Source organism: Diabrotica undecimpunctata, chromosome 8 (assembly GCF_040954645.1).
Source record: "Diabrotica undecimpunctata isolate CICGRU chromosome 8, icDiaUnde3, whole genome shotgun sequence".
Classification (NCBI taxonomy): Eukaryota; Metazoa; Arthropoda; class Insecta; order Coleoptera; family Chrysomelidae; genus Diabrotica; species Diabrotica undecimpunctata.
The window spans coordinates 89,511,020-89,533,851 of record NC_092810.1 but is presented as its reverse complement, the minus strand read 5'-3'; the positions used below and the strand labels follow the sequence as shown (position 1 = coordinate 89,533,851).

Here is a 22,832-nt window from a genome sequence, read left to right as displayed (position 1 = left end):
CTTATTATATAGAGGTTGGTAGATTGCCTTGCTGTTTATGTCATTTTGACCTCAAGGCCACTTCTCTTCACGTTGTTTGCGTGGGTGTTAGACCTGTAAATTCATTTATCGGCGAGACTCAGTAAGCTAAAGACTGGTAACTTCATTTTATCTTATTACTATTAATCTTAAATAACTTATAATGTTACCTAAAGTTAAAATTAAAATCTAATTTATTAAATAAATTTGTTGGAAGTGCATTCGTATGATCTTTTTAGTTCTTTACACTTTAAAATAAACCTTAATGTTTTTTACTTAAGTTTTTATAATAACTTTTTTATACATGTATGTTTATCACATGTTCTTTTGCTGTGCTAATTTTGTTAAATTGCAAACTATACCTAGTTTCAATTAATTATTTTATACAACGTTAACTCTGAATGTCCAGTTTCGTAAGTTTTTTCATATTTTTAACATCATTGACTGCTACATGTCTTTGTAAGGTAACACACTTTTGTTGTAACTTCTCTATGGATGTTTGGTTTCATATTGTTCTTTTTAGATGAACTGATGATGCTTTCTGAGCAGAAAGCGAAACGTCTTCAATAAATAGATGAAGTAGCCACCTTCTTTGTCTTTTATTTCTCCACTTTGACCGAAAAACCCACCACTCTTCGAGTGTACCTTAGTTTATATATATATATATATATATATATATATATATATATATATATATATATATATACAGTTGCATTGCTCCTGTAGTGATCCTTTCCCAAGTTAATATGCTCCTTTTCTAACTTGGCTGCACCGTACTGAAGACGACCAATAGTCAGAAATACGTATACGGTTGCCTTCCGTCGATATACCATTTTTGGTTTTCTGTTTTGCGAGACATGCCATTACTTTTCATTTATATTTATATATATATATATATATATATATATATATATATATATATATATATATATATATACAGTAAAACCTCCCTTAACCGAAACCTCGTTTAACCGAAACAGCTGAGTTTCAATAATGTTGACAATAAAAAGTAAATTTTTATCGCAAAACGTAAACAATTCCATTAATTTCACTCACCGATTGATGCCTATGTGTGTTGGGGAAATCAAAAAAACCAAGAGCTCTAAAAGATATTTCCGAAAAAGCACTTCCAGCTTTTTATAGAGGCCAAAAAAGCTCATGGATGTCGACCACTTTATTTTCAAAATGGTTCGAACATGAATTCGTCCCAAGTATAAAATGTTTGCCACTGAATGTCACGAACTTAATTCAGCCGTTAGACCAGGGAGTAATAGAGACATTCAACAGACATAGAGGAACATTCTTAAGACATGTGTTATCACAGAAGACAAATGAATCCAAAAGTGTTTATTTTCAAATCTTTAACAATGAAACATATTGTTTATTGGTATGCTGAGTCGTAGGCCAAGATCAAATCTTCAAATGCTGGAAAAAACTTTTTGATGGGATTTTGATTGACGATCCTGAAGAAGAAAATGGTAAAGAAACGATAGAAAAAATTAAAACTTTAATAAAAAATTTTTGCTGGATGTGAAGAAATTAACCAAGAAGAGATACGTGAGTGGTTAGCAGCTAATGACTCAGAAAGTGAATTCATCGACCAGGACATCATTGATATGGTTCTTCATTCAGACAACCTGAGCGTATCAGACGACGAAGATGACGACCCAACAGACAACAGGCAGCACGAGACCGCCGACTCTCGCTGCCTTCAATGATTTTCAATGCCGTAGAGGTAAGAACTTTATACAGTAGGCCTAATTAGTTCGACAAGGTTCTTAATTTTTGTTGTCTTTGCATAAAGTTTTGTCCTTTTGATATTGCTTTACGTTTCGTCAAACAATCGAATGAGGCAAACTCATGATGTTCTGCAAATGAACGATAAAGAGATATAGCTGCAAAACATCGTTGTCAAACAAAAACGCAAAAAAAAAGTAGAAGATTTCTTTAAAAAACATGTTAAACTTGTTCATTTTCCTTAATTTTGTTTGTGTGTGTGTGTGTGTGTGTGTGTGTGTGTGTGTGTGTGTGTGTGTGTGTCATCGAATTTCCTGACTGTGGACTTAATCCATTAGCCGAACTTATTTTTGCTCTACAGAATTTTGTTACTTTATTCTGTATTTACATATTAGAAAACATTACGAAATCACCTCATAGTATTTTTTAATACTAATACTTTGACCAAGAATACTATAAAAAACAATTTTATTTTTAACCGAAATTCCTGTTATCCGAAACGACCTCCCCCCCAAATATTTCGGTTAACGGAGGTTTTACTGTATATATATATATATATATATATATATATATATATATATATATATATACAGAAAATGTAATTTTATTTTCACTATAATCAAATATGGTTTAATCCCATATGAATACAATATTTAACTCAAGCTTCTATGATTTCTCCTAAATTTATTTTCGACACTTTCAAGACATCTTGAATTTATTTATTATATACCTTACAGTTGTGAGCTGTGCAGTTTTATCAGGATGTCTAATATTTCTAAAGATTTCTCCACTTTACTTTCATACATATTACCTCTAACAATAAGAACAATTTCAATTTTATCTTTAATATTTAATTTTACTGCTGCAAAACTGCTGAAGACAGAGTTAAATGGGCAGTGCTAATCGCCAATGTCGCCGCTTATCCTTGTGAAAATATTCTTATTTATACGTGAAGGTTTAAAGATTATACAGCTTTTTGTAGAATTGTAATTCATTTAGTAGTTTTTTAGAAAAAATCTCTAAAAAAATCACTAATTAAGGCATTTTTTTTAACAAAAAATTGCAAATAACTCAAAAAGGAAGAATTTTTAGGAAAATTACCAAGAGGGAAAAAGTAGTTACTTCGATGAAATACGTCTAAAATAATTTTACTCGAAGCGATTCGGGAAATTGTTTTTTTGTTATAAGTTATTTCTTAATAATAATTTCCGGACCACTTGGAAAAATTAAAAAAAATACATTTGAACTTGAAAAATATATAGAATAGAATAAAAAAGGTTTGGTGCGGTAGATAAGAAACAAAATTAATCGGTATATTCCGTTTCCTTCCCGTAAGCGTCTCTTTCTGGGTAAACCGCTCGCCTATAGATGTTAATTATCTCGGAGTTATGCTAGATAGTTACGCAAACTTACATTAAATTCTCTTTAGACGTATCGTAGGCTTTGTGGAAAAAGATGAGGTCATAAACCTAAAATGATCTATTGTCATATGTCAGACCCACAGTTCCTTATGCTGCTCTGGTTTGGTGGAACAAAACAACGTAGCAAAAGGCAATACGGAAGTTGCAAAATGTGAAATTACTCGCTTGTGTAGTAATCACGGGTGCAATTCGATCGTGCCCCACTGTAATCTTAGGTAACGCTGGGCTTTTCTCCTCTGCACATACATTTAAGGAGGCTTTGGAATGTGCCATTAGGCCAACAAAGGTCAGAATCTAAAACCCGGCAATCCATCTGGAAATCTGGAGATTTAAAGGATATGAATAATACAATCCATGAAGATACCTCAGAATATGTTTTCAAAACAATATTTCGAACTTAAACTAAATATTAACAAGAAAGAGTTAACACAAATCCTAAGAGCCCTCGCGATTTATACTGATGGATGAAAATCACAAGTAGGAGTAGGGATAGGGATTACTGACCCTAACACCAGAGAGTCAATTGCCCTCGGAAGAACTCATTTAACATTGAAGTACGTATTTAACATTAAAGTAATCATTTAACAAATAATATTTCAAACAGAACTGAGAGCAATCGATTTTTGTGCTCGAGAGTGTCTAAAAAACCACTCAATTCAGACAAAGTATGTATTGCCACAGGCAGACCAGCTGCACTGAAAGCTTTGAAGTCTACAACTTATAGTTAATAACAGCTTAGAACTGCAAGCAGTCCCTTAAGCAACTGGTAGGGTACAAATACTCCCTTAGGCAACTAGCAGTGCGCAACAAAGTAATTTAGCTTTGAGTGCTGAATTGATACCAAAAAATAAAATTATTTATTGTAAAAATTAAAGAATATTTTGAGAAAATAAATTTAAATATAAATTAAAATTAGGTAGTCAATACGACATACTTCATTGTTGTTAACATTTTCGTAGGACACAACATAAACTTTGGTTTTTTTTATATTGCAAAATAAGTATGATTAACTATGGAATCACGATTTAGTAAAGCAAATAGTAGTAATTTGTCAACCTATAATATACCGAAAATTTTATTGATTTAGTATACACTTGTGTATATTGCGTTTTTGTTTGGTTAACTACTAAATTAACAATAATTTATAATATACAGAGAAAGTTTTTGGAATGGGGGTGACTTACCTTGACTCTGCAAACAACGCTAAGGCTCTCCCAAGGTCACAATCCATCTTCTCAACCAAATAAGAAACAATAAGAAAGCCAGTTCTATTGAATCCATGTGTACAGTGAACAGCAATACTTTCTAATGGGTGATAACTGATAAAACGTGTAACAATTTCAATAAATGTAGCAGTTTGTTCACGCGATGGAGTCTCTCCATGACCCCTACACTGTAATTTCACATATTTACATCCATATTCCCCAATATCTGCTTTGTTGTAGAATCTAGAAGTGTTTGTTAAATCAATCCATAGTCCAAATTTAATCTGAAACAAAAATATTCGTTATATTAAATTTACCAATAAATAACAACAATTTGCACGAATGACAACGCAATAATCCTTTCTATATGTACATTTTTGTTAATGACATTTTTAAAGTTGTCGTCTGTATAATGCGTTGTAAAATATAGTAGAAAATCGTCTAATAAAAGCAAGACAAACTACAATAACAATTATTATTATTCCAATTCCCATTGTTAATTGTTTATAACTTTTGAAAAAATTAACTTACCCTCTTATGATTGTTCCCAAAGAGGAGCATTTTACTACTTAATAAACATTCATAATTTCAGCTCGTTCCATCAATTAGTTTAAAAGTTATTTAAATGGTTTATCACAGAGGCCATTTTTTTGTAGTAGCATAACTGATCAGACTGACTTAGTCCAACATCGAATAAACAGTAATAAATCCAACCCCATAAGGCAGATACCAAGTCGTCTCCCAGGACACGAACACGATGTCCGAAGCTTTCTTGGCCTTTGCAGTTATTACCATCGCTTAGTGAAAAGTTTTGGAAAGATTGCCAAATCTCTCCATAACCTGACTGAGAGGAAGCTGTCATTTGACTGGACACCAGACTGCCAGCTTGCCTTCACCATACTCAAGCATAAAGAATGGTGCTCGCCCCCTGTAAAGGAATCTTAAGACTGGATTAGTGCCCAGATTGACATTTTGTTGCGGGGGGAGACAGCCATCTGCGGAAATCTGGCTGGTACAAAACGTGTCTATTATGTCATAAGACGAACATAGATGTGGGGGCTTGCCTTAACCGGTCGACCAAGTGGAAGGGAACTACAATAAAAATACCCCAATTTCAAGGTGGAACAACATAAACCGAAGAATGAACGGGAGGGTATCTAACTACTACTATGGGAACTCTGGGGCAATTGGCGCACCTCAATTTCAATAGCCTTCCTGTAGTATGTGGGGCTCTGTTGCAGGTGATATTTAGTTCCCTAGCTTCTCGCAAGAATCTGTATCGAACTCTATAATAGAATACTGAATAGGTCTACGAGTAGAGTTGTGGAAATTCTAACACTTTCAGTCAGCCAATCCACTGAAAGGCTAAAACGAGGCATACGATCAATTACAGATATGGTCGTACAGTCCTAGAGTCTATGGAGTCAAGAGTGGCAGAAAAAAGCCACGACAAGCTGGTCCCAAAAACTCGATACGATGTATGGATGAGCAAAAAAGTGCTTAAGATGAATCCAGGAGGACAGGCAAGCAAAGGCCGGACTTCAAAGGATCCGCTAGTGGCCAAAAATATCTGGGGAACCAGACAAAAAAGTCAAGGGTAAATTAACCCCCAAACTAACTTACAAAAATAATCCTTCTTCTTCTTCTTCTTCTTCGCGCGACTAGGATTACTCCTGTTTGTCTGCCTCTTATTATGTTTCAGTCGTTGTTGACTGTACATTATCTTTCCACCTTTTTGGCGGCCTTCCAACGGGTCTTCTGCTATACGGCTTGTTGTTTTTACAGATGTTCGCTAATCTATCTCGTCCCATTCGGTTTACATGTTCGTTCCAGTTTTTTTTTCTTGTTTTTATCCACCTGTTAATATTTTGAATTTTGCATTGTTCGCGTATACTTCTGTTGGTTTGTCTGGCTCTTAATGATATGCCCGCTATTGATCTTAATACTTTCATTTCGATATTGTTGATTTGTTGTTTCGTCTTTCTTGTATCGGTCCTTGTCTCCGCTGCATATGTTAGGATTGGTCTTCTGTTGTCTTGTATAATTTCATTTTGCTTTCCATGGTCAGATATTTGTTTCTCCATATGGTTTCTCGGAGACAACCACTTACTCTTGCCGCTTTTGATGCTTGCCTTGTGGTCTCTGTTCTTATATCCCTGTCACTAGTGATCTCTACTCCTAGGTAATTGAATTTCATTACTTGTTCTACAATTTTGCTGTCTATTTCTAGTTTGCATCTACGCGGCTCTTAACTGATCACTATACATTTAGTTTTTTCTACTGATATTCTCATATTAAGTTTGTTTGCTGTGATATTGAAGGTGTGGAGCTGCCTTTGTAGGTTATCTTCGTTATCAGCAATTAGTACTGCATCATCGGCATAGCATAGTATCGTGATTTTATGCGCTCCCATGTGGTATCCGTGTCGTTTTCTTACTTCGTGAATTATTTGATTCATCACCATATTGAATAACAATGGGCTGAGCGAGTCTCCTTGGCGGATTCCTACTTTTAGTTCTATGCATTCTGTTTCCCCTGTTGGCATTATAACTCTGGTCTTGTTGTTCTTGTTAATTTCATTAATTGTCCTTATTATCTGATGGTCTATTTGTTCAGCTTTAAGATGTCATTTCGTTTCACCCTGTCAAAAGCACTTTTTAAATCTACAAAGCAGATGTATGCTGGTTTTCCATATTCAATAGACTTTCTATTATTTGTCTGATAATAAAAATTGCGTCTATTGTGCTGCGGTTCTTTCGGAAGCCTTGTTGTTCATCTGTCATGTTCGCTTTTTCCTCGATTTTATCTTTTATGACTGCCGTTAATAATTTTAATGTACTATTCATCAGACTAATGCCTCTATAATTTTCAGGATTTCTCGAGTCTCCCTTTTTAAGTGTCGGTAGCAGGAGACTTTCCTTCCATTCCGCTGGTACTACTCCGGTATGTATTATATCGACGAATAATTTTAGGAGCCATTTGCGTATTGTTGTTCCTCCATATTTTAGCAGTTCATTGTTTATCTTATCAGGACCAGGTGCTTTTCTGTTTTTTAATTTTTTTTATTCGTTCTTGTAGCTCTTCTTCTGATATTAGTACTCTATCGTGAGTTTCGTTAATGATTATTTCTCTGTTCTCTTCTTCTCCTTCTCCATATAATTTCCCATTGTTCCTTCGTAATGTTATCTATGCGTACAAATTCATTCATTTCTGTTTTTTGTCTCCTTATCATCTTCCACACCTTTTTCTGGGATCCATAGAGGTCGTATTCCATATCTTTGGTAAATTTCTCCCAGTGTTCTTTTTTGATGTTATCTATTTCTTGGTTTACTCTATTCCTGATTCTCACGTAGTCTTCTCGTGCCTCCGGTGTCTTCACTCCTTTGTAAGGAAAGCTTGTTTCTTTTCATTTGCTAGTGCTTTTACCCTTTCGTCGTACCATGGTATTTTGTATTTCCGTTTATTTCTGTTAACTTTTCTTTTACCTAAAGCTTCTTCCGCTGCTTGTAGGATACATTTTTTAATAATTTTCCAGGTTTCTTCTATATTCTTTTTAGTCTCTAGGTTATGGCTGTTTAGCTTTTCTGTTAGTCTGTTTCTATACAAGTTTTCTGTCCCTTCTTCTTCTAAGCTTTCTATGTTTAACTTTTCTTCTATTTTTGTATTTCGCTTGCCTTGTGTGGTGATTGCTATATTTATTTTTCCTAGTACCAGGCCATGGTCGGATCCTACATTGGCGGAAGATAGAGTGCGCACATCTATTATATTCTTGGGGTGTATTTGTCTGTTTGTTATAATGTAGTCAATCATGTCCTCTTGTATCTGACCAGGTGATCTTATGTAGTATTGGGTGGTCAAAGTATGTGTTGTTAATTCGGGGGTTATTCATTAAACAAAGTTCTAGAAGTCTTTCTCCGTTGTCGTTGAGCGTTTCTTCGTTAAATCTTTGTATAACTCCAGCCACAGGTATGTTGCCTACTCTGGCGTTTAGGTCGCCGAGAATTATTGTTTTACTACCGGCTATTGTGGTGTCCAGTAGATCTTGGAGCTGTCCATAAAAAGCATCTTTGTCTTCCTTGTTTAATAAATAATAATCCAATCCAAATCCTGAAATGTCCAAAATAATTCAAAGCCTGAAATGTCGACAGATAAACCTTCAACATTCAAAAACAGCTATCAGTGTGTTTAGAAGATTTACTAAAGATAACCTAGGCATAGGTCTCCTACAGGAGCCTTGGATTAATGGAGGACAAATCCAAGGATTCAACATAAAATCAGATAGGTTACTCTATAGTAGCAATATTGACAATCCAAGAACAGCACTACTGCTCTCACATAATATTAAATGTATTTCTCTTCCAGAATTCACCACGGTAGATTTGGTAACCGCAATAGTGGAAATGACAACAGAAGTAGGCAAATTGTTATTGCCTCTGACTATTTCCTAGGTGACTCTGAAAACCATCCATCTTCAGAGAAAGTACAAAGACTCATGGGATGGTTCAAGAGAAGGAACAGACAATTAATTATTGGCTGATGTAAATACGCACCACACACAGGACAGGTAGCACATGAATAAATAACAGGGGTGAGTACCTATTAGACTATATATCTGCTAACAATTTAGATATTGCCAACAGAGGTAACAAACCCACCTTTATAAATGCAATTAGGAAAGAGGGTATTGATATAACCATAACTAGTTCGTTTATAGCAAATAAAATATACAATTGGCATGTCTCGAATGAAGCATCAATGTCAGACCATCAACACATAAGGTTCGACTTTTTTTTTGGTAGGAGGAGGAAATCTTCAAAAGACTGTCAGGGCAGACCGCAGTACCCCAAGAAACCAGGGTATTGTGTACATAAGGTTCGACTTAGGCGCATCTGAGGAAGGCTTCGAGGAATATCGAGTCCCAAAACAGACCGATTGGGACAATTATAAGAGTATCTTGAAAGTGAAATGGAGGCACTCGACTCGAAAAAAGGCATATGAATCAAGTTGTCCATTGAAACATAAGACAACCACTAGGGATATTCCCTAGTGTAACAAAGAGTTGGCTGAACTTGGAGGAAACTGTGCGAAGGGATAACAGAATTAGCCCCTGAACAACGACTATACTGAGAGCCTAACAGAAACTATTAGAGAGCTGTTAAAGACTCATTTTCCTGGCTTTCAACAAATACTAGAAGATAAACCGCAACGGACAGTTAATGGCTTCAAACCTTTTAAATCCCTGAGCAAGGACAGAATATTTCCTGATTTAATCCAAAAAGGCTTCATGCAAATACAGCCGCAAATACAGTGGCTTTTCATAGCAAGCCTTGTGTTAGGTCACATTCCAAAAACTTGGGAGGGACGCAAGGTATAAATACCAAACGTTTGACTTCTAGATGAACCGAAGTCGTCGCCCCATATGCCTCACCACCTTTCTCCTAAAAACAATGGAGAAACTAGTAGACTACTACATAAGAGGCGAAACTCTAACAAGGAAACCGCTTCACAAACATCAATTTGCCTACCAGAGAGGCAAATCCACTATAAATGCTTTGAACTCCCTAGTTGAAAGTACTGAAAAGACAATAGTGGCAAAAGAAATAGCTCTTTGCGCTTTTCCAGAATCCCAGAGAAAAACCAGAATCATCACTACTAGTATTGGAGGAAGTGCTCGAAGGAGGGTTTAAATGTCAACCCCAGCAAAACGACTTTAATAACTTTCACAAGGAGACGTATTTACAAGCTCCAATTATGAATGGCATTACATTAGATTATTCCAAAGACATAAATATCTGTGAGTAACCCTAGATCAAAAACTCACCTGGGATAGTCATTAAAAAGATCTTATCTAAAACCTTGGTGGCAAGTTGGACCTGCTGTAAGGCAATTGGAAAGACTTAAAGCCTAAAACCGAAAATGACCCTTTGGTCATATAAAACGATTATTAGGCCCTTGGTCACATACGCATCACTTGTATGGAGGCCAAAACACAACAAACAACAGCTAACGCAGCTTCCCAGGCAAGCTAGCTGCTGCAAAAAGTGCACAGGCTAGCTTGTATGGGAATTACAGAACCTTCCTCTCCTTCCTCTAGAACCTTCCTGTTCCAGTTCTGCATAAAAAGGGAGGCAGTAGCCACCGCCTTAAAACTGTGACAGACACAAATAATGAAACCTAGAGATCAAGTTGGTCACCTAAAAATCCTGGAATAAAATTTCTAAGGACAGGTTCACAGATGCCATGCCAGTCAAATTCGACTTCGAAACACCCTTTGAAGAGGTCATAAAAAAACCACCAAATTGGTGAAGAAGTTGAACTGAAACTGAAAGAAGGTTCACTCGTATGGTGTACGGATGGATAAGATAGATGAAAGGGCAGGAGTGGGAGTTACAGGGCCCAATTTAAGGCTATCCAAATCTCTTGGAAACGTCTCAACTACATATCTTTCAGGCAGAAATACATGCAATAGACATTAGTGCCCAAGAATGTCTCAACTGAGACACTCGTAGGTCTCTATTTTATCTTAAAAGGCTTTATTTTATCAGATATTCAAGTCGTTTTAAAGGCTCTAAAGTCATGTATTTGTGAATCAAAGTTGGTCTGGGACTAAACAATCCCTCAAGAAGCTGGCGGAACGCAACAAACTAACTTTGATGTGGGTGCCAGGTCACAAGGGAATTGCAGGAAACGAGGAAGCTGACAGCCTTGCAAAAGAAGAGGCTAATACCCCATTCCAGGGTTCAGAACCATTCTGTGGACTATAGAAAAGCCACATCAAAAACTTCGGAACTAAGAACTCAATCAACTAAGATTACATTGGACAAAGGCAAACAAAAAGGCTCATGAAAGTGTCGCCTACTGCAACAAACCAGCTTCTCGAAAAGAGTAAAAAAAATATATCAAAATGGTCTCACTGGTTACTGCTATGATATCTCGAAAAAATTGGCAAATCAGACATTCTGTGAACTCGAAAAATAATGGCAGAACATATGAGGACCCTAGAAGAAAGGGGTATAAGTGACAAAAAGTAAATTTTGAGTAAATACCGTTCAAAGTTGACCCTTCACTGTAATTGCCATGATTTTTTAATGCTAGTTTTTCTTCTCCGATTTAGTAAGCATTATTATTATTATTGGTAACAAATAATCATATTTTTATTGACTTTACTCATTTAGGAGCCATATTTAGGTTGCTAAGTAGCACTAGTGCCCTTTTACATCTAAGAAATACAACATAAAGGTAAAAAATGTAAAAAGATCATAAAGTTTTTGGACAAATTTATTGTTCAACATAACACTAATATATAAATGACTTATGATTCATCAACACCAGTGTCGTAATGATGATCCAAATCGTCATTTTCTGCTTCTTCTAAGTTTGCTAGTTCTCTAGCTTGACCATTATGTCGCAGATTTATCAAAAACTCATGGTAAATTGGAGGTACGTAGTTGAGTAACTGTTGAAGATTTGAATACTAAGCTTACTTAATGAGAGGCCTTTTGTCAATCAATGCTGGCAAGAGATCTGGCCAACTCGAATGAGTTTCATAGATAGCTCACTAAACTCTTCTATGATACCTCCAGCTGTTTTCTTGTAAAACAAGATTAAAGGTTTGTCCTGTTAAAAATGTAACCATTGCATGTATTCCACTTACGCTCTTCATGAAATATGGCGTGTTTGAAAGTCTAAAAAATCATCATTTGCCATCTTACTGTAAAGAACTTTCTACTTGTAGAAGTTACCAGCACCGTTCAATGTTGAGGTACATACAGGTTCTTTTTGGTTCTTTTCTTTTTTAACTCTATCAAACCAAAGTCTTGGCCACTTATAAAAAGCGATCATCTACTGTTTAAATATTATTGTTTCTGACAATATAGAGCCAAAATTTGATTGTCAGATGACTCTTGTAAGATGTGTCAGATGAAGTTCTTGTAACATTTTAGCGTCATAAGTATTGTATTTTTTCTCCATGTAAGCTTCACCTGAATTTCTTGCTATTTTAACAATGTTTTTTTTTCACTTATCTGGTCTCCGAATCCATTTCTTACCAGTCTGCTTTGGGTGGAAACGCTTTAGCAGATAAATCATCTATCACTGGCTCCGTATTCCGCAAAGAAACAAAACGAACTTTTCTTAAAAACACTGTAGTTTATAATAATGTAAAACGCAGAAGTTTACATTAAAGTATTACTTAAGAGCTATACCAATACCCATGCAAAATGATAACAAACTCAACTAACAGTCTGACACAGTGGAACAGGGGTACAAGTGCACCTGTATCTCTTCTTTTCCAAGCACTACTCATAGTTGGCTTGGAGGCTAAGCAACTTGCCGCTAAAGTTGGGCCGCCGAACAGATAGAATCATAAGGCCTCGTAATCACTGAGTGTCGGAGAGTTGCCAGTTATGTGATTGGCTGTCTGCAGACATACATGCGTTTGAAACCGAACGGGAGAAGCCGTGTACACAACTTCTAGTTCCATGACCGTTATCGATCGTTGGATATCATGTTGGATATCATGTTGGCTACCATATTCGCTATCGTGACTTTATTGACAGCAGCTCTACATAACGATGTAGTTGATTTTCCATACCATTGCCTTAGATTTTTCAGCCCTGATGTTCTTCTTCTACCAGGACCACGATTACCTTGGATCTTTCCCTGAATGATCAGATGTAAAAGATCATATTTTTCAGGGTGTCTCATAAATAATGTGACCGAAGTATTCCAGCTTGCGTTTCTTTATTATATTGACCAGTTGTGTTGTTTGTTTCAGCCGTCTAAGGACCTCCTCATTTCTAACTCTGTCGACCCAGCTTATTTTCAGTAGTCGTCTGTATACCCACATCTCAAAGGCTGTCAAGCGTCTAAGGATAGCCTCAGTTAGAGTCCACGCTTCCACTCCATACAGCAGGTCAGGAAAGATGTAGCAAGATGTCATTCAAACTCTAAGGTCAATGCTAAGATCGTGACTGCAAAGTATGTTTCTCATTTTTACAAAGGCAGCTCGGGCTTGTTCTATTCGGCTTTTAATTTCTGCGGTTGGATCCCAGCTCTCATTGATATTACTGCCGAGATACACGAGTTTCTCTACTTTGTCCAGTGTGGCATCTCCGACTTTTATACCGTCATCCTGTATATAATTTTGTTTGCTAAGTATCATATATTTAGTTTTCTTAACGTTGAGTTTTAATCCATACTGATCACAAGTCTGTTTTATTTTGTTCATTAGATTTTGAAGGTCTCCGCAATTAGCAAGCACTAAGGTATCGTCGGCATATCTAATATTGTTGACGGTTACTCCACTCACAATAATACCTTCGGTTGTCTCCATTAAGGCTTCCTTAAATATTTCCTCCGAATATAAGTTAAAAAGTAAAGACGACAATATACAGCCTTGTCTCACTCCTCTTTTTATATTTATTTCATCCGACAGTTCTTGTTCAACCTTTATTCTTGCCACTTGATGCCAGTATAGATTTGTAATTATTCGTAGATCTTTATCATCCAATCCAGCTGTTTCAGTAAGCATCATGTGTGTGTTGTGTACACAACGCACCGTATTAAATAAAATCAGTTTGTGTTAGATTATCGTTTGTCTTTAATATGGATAGAAATACTCTTTCGCCTCCAAGAAAAAGGGTAAAAAAAAATTTACTGTTGAAGAAAAATGTGTAATTTTAAATACATATAAAAAAGCATCTGAGGAGTTAAATGCAGAGAAAGGCTGCGAAGGTGTTATTAAATTCACTGCTGAAGCTACAAGTAAATTGTTAATATTGTTATGTTATTAATAATAATAAAAATAATTTTAGGTATTAACAAATCATCTGTTTATAGTATTTTAAAAGAACATCGCCAAAATAATGGTGAATTTAAACCTCCAAAACCTTACCAAAGATTTAAAAAAGTGTTTGATAAAATTACCGATGAACATAAGAGCATGATTCGACGAATTGTTCACAGTTTCTTTTTACTAAATGAGCTTCCAACAGTTCAGAAAATTATGCAAAAAATTTCAGAAAACCCGAACATTCCAAATTTAAAGAAAACTACTTTGAAAAAAGTTTTGAAATTAATTAATTTTCGGTGAGTACAATTTTAATACCAACAAATTTATATTAAATCTCATAAATAATAATAAACTAGCTGAAAGACTTCGGTCGATGGCGTTTTGGTACATAGTACCAATAAAGTATAATTCTCTCTCTAATAATAACAATATATGCACGAAGACCCTACTATTTATTATTTGGATGAAACTTGGGTGAACGCTGGTCATACTGTTGACAGAGTCTGGACTGACATGTCAATCACCAGTGCTCGACAAGCATATGTTGAAGGGCTTTCTACAGGATTGAAACATCCTTCTGGGAAAGGCAAACGCATTATTGTTTTACATATCGGATCTAAAAATGGATTTGTGGAAAAGGACTACTTTGATTGATTATTTAACTTATATTATTTGCGGCTTCAAACTAATTACTGACATAAAATAAAATTTTACATAAAATCATATTACAACGCAGCAGATTTGATTTTGGTTCAAAGCACTTAGTGGTTTGGAAATGAATCATTCAATGGAATTGATTTTAAATGGCGCGAACGAAATCAAGAGGTTTGTTTACTTAAAATGGTTGACAAAACCGAAAAAACACATTGATCACGAATCATTACATTATTGTATGCATCATGCCTCGTAATACAGATCATTCATGTGCATACATGAATTGTTATTGTTTTTGAATCGTCTTTTCAGAAGATGATAATTAAAATACAAAAATTTTAATTTGATATGATTTTTCGGACTAGTTGGTCACACTATTCATACTACATAATCAATAATAAATTGTAAATATCATAATTCCATTATTACAGTGATAAATAGAATTAAGTTTGCAATATGTATATTATAGGTTTTACCGCATTCACTACTATAACTGTATCTCTCTTCTTGACCTAGTGTAAATCAAACTTGTGACGTTGGGAACTGCAACTCGTAACCAGCGCATGGCGTTCACGTGAAATCTTTTTACCTCCAAATAGAATGAAAGATTTCCATTTCAGCGATGCAGTTTTCCCAATATTTACAAATGTCACTTATACCGCTTTACTGCTAGGGTCCTCATATATTATATAATTGTATAATAATATATGTAAATATAATTCAACTAGATTAAGGTATGCACAAAAGATCTGTGTTTATTTGTTAGTTCGATTATAGAGTTTTTAGTGACTGATTACGCTATTTCTTTTATTATGACTAGCAACAGAACAAAACGAATTTTGGTCGCAGCAAATGCAGTAAATAATTCAGACGATCTCAGTAAGAATTTTAGTGACTAAAATTAGATCTATCTTATTTTGTTGTGCCATGTCCTTGGATAGGTTTTTAGTAGGTTAAAAATATCAAGTAAGTTTGAAATAATATAAGAATTATTGCCTATTTGATGAATTAAACTATAAGTGCACAAAAAAAATCAACATACATTACTTTCCAAGAGAAAATATTCCAGTTATAATAAAAAAAAAAATATCACAGTATAAGTACAGAAAAATACGTTTTTTATAGAATCAATTGACGACTTTTCGGAAGATCCAACTTATGAGCACGTTAATTTTGAGTCATCAGATGACAGCGATTATTCTGACTGTTCTTTGATCTCTCAGGAACAAACAATTAGAGAAGACAATCCACCTTTTATTAATTACCTATATTATTATTACCTATAATATTATTAATTACCTATAATTACCTTTACAGTAACCATAAGAATAATATATTCCCAGTTTCTTTGCTTGAACTCAATTGGTGTGCACCTATGGGAAAACACATGAAGTTTGAATTCACAGGTATTGATGTACAGTATTTAGCTGCACTTTCAGACTGTACTACAATGGATTGTTTTGAAGTGTTTCTAGATTGTAAGATTTTAGATAAAATGGTTTTGCAAACGCACCTATTTGCTACTCGAGTTTTAGAAAGCAATAAAGAATTGACTAGTTCATTTTGATTACATAAATGGAAACCTACAAGTAAAGAAAAACTAAATGTTTTCTTTGAAATACTGCCATACATGGGAATTATTAGAATACATAGTATTCGTCAATATTGGTCTACTAAACCCATGTTGCGTATAAATGTAATTTCTAACAAAATGAGTAAAAACAGATTTGAGTTATTACTCAAAATGTGATACTTTAGTAGGACATAGGCTTTATAAAATTCAGCCACTCATCAACATATTTGTTGAAAACTGCCAAAAAGTATATGGTCAGACATTTTGTATCAACGAAACATTAGTACCATTTAGAGGCTGTTTAGAAACAATACATTCCATAAAACACACACAAATATGGAATAACATTGTTTAAATTGTGTTGTTCAAAAAGATATACCTGGAATATCCGAGTATATGATCGAGAAACCAACACGAGCTGTTCAGTTCAACCTAAGGTAGAAACCAATTTATCAGATAAATTATTGAATGCTGGATGTACTGTTGTAACTGACAATTTTTATACAAGCATTGAGTTGGCAAATATTCTGCTGGATAAAAAAACTCATTTGTTGGGTACACTTAGATTGAATAGATGTGGAAATCTAAAAGATGTTGTTACCAAGAAATTAAAAAAAAGAAGAAGTTATTTGCAGAGAAAAGACAGATATATATGCGTAATGAAGTGGCGTGATGTTCTTCTTCTATCAAATAGTCGGATAAAAATACGGATAAAGGAAGTACAAAGAAGATAAGACATAATCCAAAAGCCCTTAGTGATTTTAAATTCCGTGAAAAAATTGTTGAAAATCTGCTTGGTACAGATAAAAAAGAAAATATTCACCACATTCAAAACACACTCTTTTATGAAGCGAGATGAACCTGTAGCAAAAACTAGAAACTTGGGCATCACTTTCTCCAAGCCTTCTCCACATACTTTGGCGACCATAGGGTTGATGTACTTGTTGAGTACTTGTTAAACGAGAATCATCTGTAAACAAAACATTTCTCAAATCTTTCATATCCGAATCTGCATAACCAGAAGAGAATTTCAAGGGGTGTCTTCAATGAGCTACATCCAATAATGGGCTGTAGGAGGTACATAAGATGATACATTTTGTTTGCTTAATATTCTGTGTACAGTGTCAGGTGAAACTATGGTACCATGAACATCTGCCAGTCTCCAAGTCAAAGCTGTGGTATTAACTGTCCTCACTCAAAGTACTTGAACTCTAAGAAACCAATCTTTGAGTATTTGTTACCCTTGGTCTTCCATGTCCAGGTCTTCTTGAGTAAGAACCTATTTTTTCAAAATCTTTGTAAATCACCAGATACTGAATGGAATGCCTATCATTATACAGAGTGACTCCTTGAGCTACTTGATCTGACCTAAAGTAAATTATTCTGTTATTAAAAACACTTTTCTTTCCCGAAAAAGCAGCCAACAAAAAGGAATACAATCAATTAAATAAGCATTGTAGGTAAATATTTGATTTTTCTAGAGCACCTTAACAAAAACTTTCTTTTTAGCCACAAAAAAACATTTAAAAAACGAATGAAAAGAGACCATGTATATTTTGACAAATATATTTAATTATTATACAGGACAATTCATCAAAATAAAAGGAGAAAACTTTGCAATCACTTGTCTGGCAGTGTTATGTGATTTATATATCCCTATACAAAACTGCAAATGTAAGTAAATATAGTATTTGTGTTAGTTATCAGTGGTTTCACATATCCTAGATGATGTACAGAATGTATTACCAGTGGATACCTGGGTACTACTGTAAATTGCAATTTTTCTATTACTCAAAAAAAAATGGTACATTAACACTCTTTTTTAAAATACAATTTACCTTTTTAGATTTTGCTATATCAAACACCATTTTTGGGTCAAATCGACACTCCGGGGGTACTTGGTCGTCAAAATCCGAACTCAATGGTGTTTTTAGAGCCATAAATTTATCCGCAATGAGATTTTCTGATTTCCTAGGACAATACAGCCATCTGGGAGGTACAGGACCCGGATTTCTTTTTGGTTTGCTCATTTTTAAAACTTTCTTTATTAAGTTACTTTCAATCAGTGTTTTAAATATCTTATGATAAATACATTATTATAATGGTTTTAAAAATAAATAGTGTATAATATCAAAAAATTTTCACTATCTTACAAGAAGTCAGATTGGTATACCTTCTTCTTCTTCTTTATTTATTTGTTGGCTGGCTCGCAGCTCGCATCATTGTACTGGCTCAGGCTCGTGCTCGTGCATCTGCCAGTTGGTAATACCATTTTCACAGAACTTACTGACAATTGGCATTTTTAGTTTAGTTCTAAACCTAAACTGCAGAGTAGTAGCAAAGAATATAGACGCTTCTATAAGCGTCTATATTCTTTGGTAGTAGTATAGACTATAGACAGAGTATAGCGACATCAAAAGATTTGTATCGGTACTACAAATGACATTTAGTTTAGTTTGACCTTGAGCTACCTGCGGAAACGATGGTGAAACGTCTAAAATAGTTATAGTTATTAGTGGTCTGTGACTCAATCCACTCAGCACTTGCCAGAGGCGGAGTTTTTTTAAATTCAGTCAGGTTTAACTTTCAAATTCTTGCCCCCTTATTTTTTTCTCCTTCAAAAATAGAGAAAGAAGGAGAAGGAGAAGAAGAAACATATGGTGATGGTTCAATGGTTCTTTTTATTTGTTTTTATGGTTACAAATTGAAAAAAAAAAACAGTTTAATGACAAGGGGATCTAGATCTAGAAATTCTATACCTAAGGGATGGCTAGGATGCCCACAAAATGGTAACTCCTTAATTGCGGATATATTTATACCATTAAAAACACCTTTAGATCATAAATATGATACTAAAGTACACCAGGATGATCGTTATTATCCAGAAACAATATTTAGAAGAGCTGATAGAAATAAGGTAAATACAACAAAATACGATGTTATTTGTATAATAAAGTTCTATATTTATTATTAGAAGGTAATAGGGCTTTGGATAGACTTAACCAACACAGATAGATACTATCATCCCTGTGAAATTGAAGAGCGAAACTGTCGATATGTTAAATTAAGCTGCCCTGGTCATGGAAGTGTTCCTTCAAGATATGTTATAGACAAATTTTTACAGTTATGTAAGGATTTAAATGATTGGGATCCTGATCAAATCATAGCAATACACTGCACACATGGATTTAATCGAACTGGATTTTTAATAGTTGTATATCTTGTGGAAATATTAAAATATGATGTGACGACTGCAGTTAAAGTGTTTGCCAATGCAAGGTTTGTCTTTTTTTTAATTACAACAGTAAAAGAAAATCACTGAATATTTATTCCCACTTTTGTGAACTAATTCTGAAGGATTATTGTGTTAATCTAACCTAAATGTGTAGTCTCTCTTATGCAAATGTCGCATGCATTTCAAATGGTAACTTTATACAAGCAGTCTGCCTTAAGCCCACATACATGTTCCAATGGCACAGTAAGATTTTGTTGAATGCAAGAGCAGTACAATAATGTTAAAAATCGGATGGGAACACATATGTACCGATTTTGCAGTATGAGTTACTTTCAAATCAGAAACATGTCAGATAACGATATACTTTTAGCTGCTCTTGTTCTTTGTATAAACGAAAAAAATACAAGAACCGTAGGTGGTGGTGCAAAGATTGGTTGCTGAAAAGATATACATACTGTCACATACATTAGAAGAATTGCGATTATATCCAGATAATTTTAATTCCCTTTTGTAACATGTTCGAAAATTATTAATTTTCTTTTTTACCAACTCTTCGTTAGTAACTGCTTTCAGTTCTTAAAATTTAGCAACCATAATACTCACAGCTTTTTTTCTAGCAGTTTTATCAGATATGATGTCGATTTTATTTTCCAAAGACACTCTTGTTCTTTAATGTCAAATAAACCTCTTAAAAACTTCTAGCCATAAGCTGTTTTCGAAATTCACAAGCAAATGATTTTTTTGCAGTCATACGATATTGTTGTTGTCACAATATATATGATCAAATTTATGACCCAACCAACTCTGTCATACTGCTGCAGATGTGCACACTGACTTGTTTCTGCAGTCAAATCGTGCTGATTGGGTCGAATGGTGCAAATACACAATCAATTTTGTAGCATTCAACAAAATCGTACTGTGGCATTGGAACATGAGTGGCGGGCTTTATGCGCCATACACAAGGAATCACATGCATCTACTGCATTGACTGCTTATTTCTCTGCAGAAACTGCATGCGTTCAATTCACAAAACACCAAAAAACAAGCATTTGTAGGTTATTGAAACATGTTCTATGAGAAGAAGATAGTATTTTTGTTTGTAGTATAAAACTTTGAATTTAAATTTTTGTTCTTATTTAAAAAATGCAATCTAACAAGGATACTAGACTCATAGAGCTAATTTCTGAGAAACCAGAGCTCTACAATCCAGCACATATGATTATAGGGATGTAAATAAGAGGTATGTGTGGGAAATAATAGCAGCCAGCTTTGATGACAACAAAACAGCTGTTTACATAAATATAATTATAATAATAAATAAGTATATTAAATTTTTATTTTTTGTTAATTATCCAGTATAATTTTTGAAATGCTCTCGTCTAATTCTTGCTCTTTTAATATATGAAGATAAACCTATGTATGCTCCATTATTATAAAATTGCCTCTGTTCAATTCAATATCAGCTGTTCTATCGCATGCATCTAAATGCACAAGAGACTACCCAACCAGTGTGTAAGTTGCTTGTGCTGCTGTTTGTATCAAACACAAGCAGCAGCCACATAAGACACACTGCACCTTTAACTTGCTAAAACTCTGGTTCAGAACTGACTCCACAGATTTTTAATGAAATTTTTCATGACTGCTAAATACTCACATTATTTAGCATGTACTTAGATTTTAAATCATTATTAATGTGAATAATATAATGTAAATAGGAATGAATTTAATGAATGAATGAAAGGATTAAGGAATGAAACATGGGAAGATTAATGACTGTGTTTAATGGGAATAAACTACAATTATATTAAAAAATATATTATATTTGATTTTAGATTTCTACCTCCACCACAACTGAATGAAACTTAATTTGTATTTTGAGAAGAATTGTCAAGGTGAAAATTAAATATTACATATTTTTAATCAAGATTGTGGTTTATTCTCATTAAATATAAAAAAGCCACAAGAAAATGGCTTCAGTATCATACACAGGAAAACATAAATTTTTATCAATTTTTTTTAGGCCACCTGGTATATATAGGGAGAACTATCTAGTTGAATTATTTAGACTCTATGGAGATGTTTCAAGGGCTCCAAGAGCACCCCCAGAACCCTCTTGGTGCAGCAAATCATAGCAGTATATATATATATATATATATATATATATATATATATATATATATATATATATATATATATATATATATATATATCTGCAGGGTGTCCCATTCAGTCAGCAGCATATGAGAAACTTTTTTAGTTTTAGTTTTATGAAAAAAACTTCTTATAAAAAGTTCTGCATGTACTAAAAAAAAAACAAATACCTTAATATTAAATTTTTTCAGTCATATACACTGTTTACCAAAAAAATATGACTAAAAAAATAATATCTGATGATTGTATTCTCCGTTTGATATCATTCAGAGCTTATTATAAAGAATAACTTTTTTTCATAAAACTAAAAATAAAAAAAATTTCCATTTGATGCAGATTTATTTGGACCATATGAGAAACTTTTTTATTTTTAATTGTATTCCAGTTTTAGATAAAACCTAGAATAGAATACATTACCATAAAATTAAAAATAAAAAAATTTCTCATTTTTCCAATTAAGTCTGCACCATATGTAAAACTTTTTTTTGTTTAGTTTGATGAAAAAATTTATTCTTTATAAAAAGTTGTAAATAATCTTCAACCTAGAAAACAATCGTCAGATATTCAATTTTTTCAAAAAGTTGTCAAAAAATATTAATTTTATATAAAAGTTAACAATATCCACAATTCACATTTTTTGACAAACCCCGTATATGACAGAAACAATTTAATACATGATGATTGTATTTTAGATATTAGAACATGCAGAACTTTTTATAAAGAATAACTTTTTTTCATTAAACTAAAAATAAAAAACGCGAACTTAATTGGACTTCTCATATGCTGCTGACTGAATGGGACACCCTGCAGATATATATATATATATATATATATATATATATATATATATATATATATATATATATATATATATATATATATATATATATATATATATATTATATGTTTTATTTTCTGACTGTGACTTTTAAATAAATTTTTTTTATATTTTCTTGGTTTATTGGTCTGAGATTAATAAAACACTTTATTATTGTTCAAATGTTTTGGGAATTGACATTATCAATTACTTTATTAAATACTGGAA

General features: G+C 33.7%; 2 protein-coding genes across 3 annotated transcripts in view; one reads left to right on the top strand and one right to left on the bottom strand.

Annotated features, from left to right (window-relative positions):
• Window positions 1–18,618, bottom strand: part of mRNA-cap (RNA guanylyltransferase and 5'-phosphatase mRNA capping enzyme) — an 87,651-nt gene extending 69,033 nt beyond the window's left edge. Inside the window, exons 1-2 of the mRNA XM_072540588.1 lie at window positions 18,240–18,618; window positions 4,361–4,665 (exon numbers count right to left, since the gene is read on the bottom strand). Coding sequence (XP_072396689.1) covers window positions 4,361–4,665; window positions 18,240–18,431 — 497 coding nt within the window. The 5' untranslated portion in view covers window positions 18,432–18,618. The remainder of the gene's footprint in view (window positions 1–4,360; window positions 4,666–18,239) is intronic.
• A 304-nt stretch (window positions 18,619–18,922) lies between these two features.
• Window positions 18,923–22,613, top strand: LOC140447754 (mRNA-capping enzyme-like). 2 transcript variants are annotated; one of them, XM_072540590.1, is made up of 4 exons: window positions 18,923–19,318; window positions 19,376–19,680; window positions 21,469–21,528; window positions 21,657–21,776. In XM_072540590.1, the coding sequence occupies exons 1-3, from the start codon at window positions 19,073–19,075 to the stop codon at window positions 21,500–21,502; spliced, it is 585 nt and encodes a 194-aa protein (XP_072396691.1). In that variant the 5' UTR covers window positions 18,923–19,072; the 3' UTR covers window positions 21,503–21,528; window positions 21,657–21,776. The 2 variants fall into 2 exon arrangements, with proteins under 2 accessions (XP_072396691.1, XP_072396690.1); XM_072540589.1 differs by lacking the exon at window positions 21,469–21,528 and having other exon boundaries at window positions 18,927–19,318; window positions 21,657–22,613.
• Window positions 22,614–22,832: the final 219 nt, after the last annotated feature.

What these genes read in the sequence shown, in the direction of transcription:
- LOC140447754 (XM_072540589.1), top strand. Translation starts at nt 19,073, where the DNA reads ATGGTTCTTTTTATTTGTTTTTATGGTTACAAATTGAAAAAAAAAAAC. An exon ending in GAAGAGCTGATAGAAATAAG is followed by an intron (nt 19,319 to 19,375) that starts GTAAATACAACA and finishes ATTTATTATTAG; the next exon opens with AAGGTAATAGGGCTTTGGAT. An exon ending in AAAGTGTTTGCCAATGCAAG is followed by an intron (nt 19,681 to 21,656) that starts GTTTGTCTTTTT and finishes AATTTTTTTTAG; the next exon opens with GCCACCTGGTATATATAGGG.